This window comes from Marmota marmota, unplaced genomic scaffold (assembly GCF_001458135.2).
Source record: "Marmota marmota marmota unplaced genomic scaffold, marMar, whole genome shotgun sequence".
Taxonomy (NCBI): domain Eukaryota; kingdom Metazoa; phylum Chordata; class Mammalia; order Rodentia; family Sciuridae; genus Marmota; species Marmota marmota.
This window is the reverse complement of record NW_026000229.1, coordinates 31,181,922-31,186,660: the sequence shown is the minus strand read 5'-3', so window position 1 is coordinate 31,186,660 and position 4,739 is coordinate 31,181,922. Positions and strand designations below refer to the sequence as shown.

The window sequence follows — 4,739 nt, the reverse complement described above, 5'->3', positions numbered from 1 at the left end:
TATATATATATATATGTATATATATATATATATTATATATATCATTAATTCACGTATTGTCTAAGACTCTAAGAATAGAGCATTATCTGGTATATGTTTAATTTAATAGAAGTAAATGAGATGAGTGGTTTTTTGCTACATCTAGAAAATGCTTCTTTTTGTTGGCTTGTTTGTTTTGTCAATTGGTAAGTTTTACTTAGAATGTTAGAGTATAGTTGATTAATTACTGGCCAACAGATAACTGACTTAACTCTTCCAGTGATTCAACTCTTTCAGTGACCCTGAATTTGAGTCTGTACTATGATCTTTTAAAAACATTTAAATAAAGTTAGCTACTAGTATAAAAACAATCAGTTTAAGCTATTTCTACATGATAGTGAAATGAACTAGCAGAAAATGAACTGATATTTTAAAAAACCCAGGTAGTTCAATAGCACAAATTATTGTATGCTGGGTTCCCCAGAAACCAGACCCTGAGACAAAGGTTAGTGTGCCAGAGGTTTATCCTGTAGAAGCATGGAGAATTAAGCAGGAGTGGGCAGAAGCTGAATTGTGATGTGGACCCAGTGACAGACTCAGCTGATCCCATGTGGATCTCCAGCACTGACCCTGCCTTTGAGTCAAGATGGCCATGCCTTCATACTATCATAACAATCAGTCACTGAAGATGGCCTTCCCTGGACATGGCCATGACCTAAAGTGAGGTAGACTCTGAGGTTGACACAATCCATGAAAGGAGCAAGACATTGAAGACTGTTTGCTAACAACATTTCTGGCTGCTGGGCAATGAATCCTTCATTGAAGAGAATCTATTGGGTGCACCACAGTGTCCACCAATAATCCATATTTATTGTCTCTTCTTACCACATATACCCTGAAATATCAAATAGCAAGAATTTTTTCTAATGAAAAAACATTCAGTCAGTTATTACAAAGCTTGGTCTACATCTCCATGTAGAAACATTCTCCTTTTCAATTTCTCCATCCATTAACAAATAGACCAGATTATTTATGTGTCTCAACAAATGACCTTTAATTGACAAAAGCAAAGAGAGAGGGAGAGGGAGAGAGAGAGAGAGAGAGAGAGAGAGAGAGAGCGCAAAATTGTCACAAAAAAATTGTTCTGTTAAGTCTCAGGGTTATTAGATATTCAGTACACTCTCCTGTGCCTTTTACACAACAGATAATTCAAGAACTTCGTCTTTTTGTTTTAATATTTATATTTTAGTTGTAGTTGGACACAATACCTTTATTTTAATGTGGTGCTGAGGATCGAACCTAGGGCCTCACACGTTCTAGGTGAGTGCTCTACCACTGAGCCACAATGCCAGCCCCAAGAACTGGTCTTCTGAAAGATTATTCTGAACCATTTAAGTGAACTCAATTAAAAAAAAAAAATTATAGTATGCTGCAGTCCGGCTGCAGCAAAATTACCGGGGGGCAACGAACAACTTGTGTACATTGATACAGCAGGAGTGGGAGCCGTTTATTGTAGGACAACAAAGGTATTTATACATTCCACATAGCTTATCTTAATTAACATAAAGTCCATACAGCAGTCAACCAATAAGGAATCTCCACACTTAATGGCTTGCTGGCGTTACTTCACAAACCACTCCCTCTGGCATTTTTCCAGGCGCCATCTTGACTTGTTTACAGACCCTAACATTTCTATGGCAAAATGCCAGGCGCCATCCTGACTTGTTTACAGACTCTAACAATAGTAATTTCATGATATTCTTATCAGGGCATAAAAATGATTTGGCAGAAAAATTCAACAGAAGAGTTTGAAACATTTTTTTTCTTTTATTAAACAAAGGATCAAATAACTAGCATACTCCAGAATATATTGAATATTTCCGAAATTTAAGGTTTGAAGATAGTGCTCTTTTTTAATCCAAATCATTATAAAATACAATACTGATTGAAATAAATTGATTGCATTATTTACTAAATACTTTTGGAAGGCACAAGTCTTGCTGTTATTACTCGCTCCATTCTTTATCTCCCATTGCTTGTTCTCTCTCAATTATTTTCTGAAAACTGAGTCCAAAAAAATCTTAAGGTCAGACATTAAAAATAAACATAATTTAAAAAGTTGTCAGAAGAAGCAACAACAAAAAAAGAGGACACTAATTCTATCATTTTCAGTTATTGCAAGACCAAGATATTTGGTGACAATCTTTTTGAAGGCAGGAGGAGTTACTGTACATTCGTAATCATTTGACTTAATTAACTATTTTAATTTGTGCTCATTAATTTGATTAACATTAAGATGTAAAATGTGGGGGCTGGGGTTGCAGCTTAGTGGTAGAGCTCTTGCCTACCATGTGTGAGGCACTGGGTTCGATTCTCAGCACTGAATATAAATAAATAAAGTTCCATTGACAACTAAAGAGTATTTTTTAAAAAAGATGTAAAATGTGAAAGAAATCCTATTTCTCTTTAATTCAGCTTATACTTTCTGAATACTTTAGCTATACTTTTAGAATCTCAATATACTAAGGGCTTACAAGTAGAAATCTAGTTGGGACTTGGGAGTATTAAAGCTGAATTTGTTTAACTTAAATTTTATGTTTATTTAGGAGGTTCTTAAAGTTAATGGAGAAGGTGGGGGAGGTAGCTAATGGCTCAATACAACTGTTGCTTGCCTTGTGCAAGCTGCTATGTTGGGCACTGCTGGTATTTAACATAATTTAATAAACACAAGTTCTCTAAGAAATTCACATTATATGGAGTGTTAGTGAATACGAAAATACAATTACATAAGCAGAAAAGTTAAAGGGGTGAAAAAGAAGGATTATATCTGTTTAAAAGAATTGGGATTTGTATCAGCAAAATGGCACTAGAGATAAATCCTGAAGTATGAACTTGAAACAGCATGAATAGCATATGTCTGTGTTTATGAATGGTATTATCTACACATGCAAAAATGAAGTGAATTTAGATGACAGTTCAGAGCAAAGAAGCAATGACAACCTTCTAGAAATTAATCAAAAGTTTTTAGGGTTGAATTTGAATATCCACCTTCACGCTTGATTTTATATTTAAATATGTAGAAATGGTTTTATGCATCCTAAATAGTAATTCTGTAATTATTAGAAATTACTAGAATTAGTAGAAATAGCCATCTCCAATGCTAATTTGGTTCTGATCCATAGCTGATAATGTTGTCAAACATCTTTTGCAAGTTAAGTCAAGAGAGTTTGAAAAATGACAGATTTTATATGAAGATTTCCTGTCTGATACAATACAAGAGTAAAACTAAACTGAATCCAATTTTATACCTAGGCCAAAAGTTGACTGCAGTAGGAATTTTGAAGAGCCACAACGATGTGCCAGTGAATAATGAGTAGTACCTACTGTGGCAATTCTTCAGCCAAGATGAGCGTCAACGAAGTTTCAGCTTTCTCATTGACTCTGGAGCAAAAAACTGGCTTTGCTTTTGTTGGGATTCTGTGTATCTTCTTGGGACTTCTAATTATCAGATGCTTCAAAATTCTCTTAGACCCATATAGTAGCATGCCTTCTTCTACATGGGAAGATGAAGTTGAAGAGTTTGATAAAGGGACGTTTGAATATGCACTCGCCTGATTTCCAGCTTTATGTTTTTCATGGTTGAGCTATTGGGACATGTGATGGCTACATTTGTAATTACCCTGGGTATGCTGAGAGAAACTCATTACATTCATTGAATTCAATAAAGATCTATGATTGATTTATCCACTGTGCTATGTAGATGATAAACCACTGTTAGGATTACTCACTTTTCTCTGTCCCTGCATCAAGGTATCTAATGAATAGAACAAAACATGGCTCCACTTATAAACCATTTTTTATTTTTACCTTGAACCTTTGCCTTGAATCTCTGTTCCCTTCCATATGCCCATGAAGTAGCTGGAGGCACCCTCCTTCCTCTTCTCTGCAAACTCTAAACACCCTCTTCATATTCCAGATCCAGATCTCTAATTTAACTTTAGAGAATCAGATCCTAAACATAAGGGACAGTCAAAAGAATAAACAGAATATGATTTTTTAAAAACGATAACCATCAGTCAAAAAGGTTCACAGGTTAAAAAAAAAACTAACACCTATATCCTAAAAGTTTCCACAGGCCCTAAAAGCTCCCCAAACTTACAGAGCCCTGGCCCTTCTAGTCTTCTTATAGAATCTCTTGCAATAAAGTTCTATAGCTTGGGATCGAAATGATCCTGCTTCATACTTGCCGCAGTCTGGCTATGGCTCTCAGCACATACTGATATTCTCTCTACTACCCCTTAGATAAATCACATTTAAGAAGGAGTTTCCAGCAGGATCAGAGCATTCCGCCAGAATAAGAAGTCCATTCTCAACCCTGCCACTATTAGAGCTATGCAACCTTGAGCCAAGTCATCTTATCTCTGTGTTCTTGGTGGGGAAGCTATCCAGAGGATTGTTAATGTCCCTAATGCCCTAAACATGTTACAAATATGACATGAAACCTAGAGGTCTAAGAATGAGGATTTAAGGGGTTATGAAAATTTTTTAGATTAGAAACCTAAAGTCAGAGACTTGGATACTAATGTTGGCCCCAAAACTAGCTTTTTGGTCTAGAAAGTTCCCTAAGGGTAACTTATTTTTTGCATCTGCAAAACAAGATTAAGAAACCCATCCTGGATATCCTGCAAGAATGTTAGGAAGACTAATGAAGTATATTTACTGTGAAAGCACTTTGAAAACCATGAAACACTCTTTCAACA

At 35.5% G+C, this 4,739-nt stretch overlaps 1 protein-coding gene across 3 annotated transcripts in view; it reads left to right on the top strand.

The window, feature by feature from the left end:
* The window catches only part of Ctxn2 (cortexin 2), an 11,270-nt gene extending 7,548 nt beyond the window's left edge, over nt 1-3,722 (top strand). For all 3 annotated transcript variants that reach the window (XM_048793150.1, XM_015480241.2, XM_048793151.1), the window contains one exon: nt 3,292-3,722. In XM_048793150.1, the coding sequence (XP_048649107.1) occupies nt 3,349-3,594 (246 nt within the window). In that variant the 5' untranslated portion in view covers nt 3,292-3,348 and the 3' untranslated portion in view covers nt 3,595-3,722. The remainder of the gene's footprint in view (nt 1-3,291) is intronic.
* Nucleotides 3,723-4,739: the final 1,017 nt, after the last annotated feature.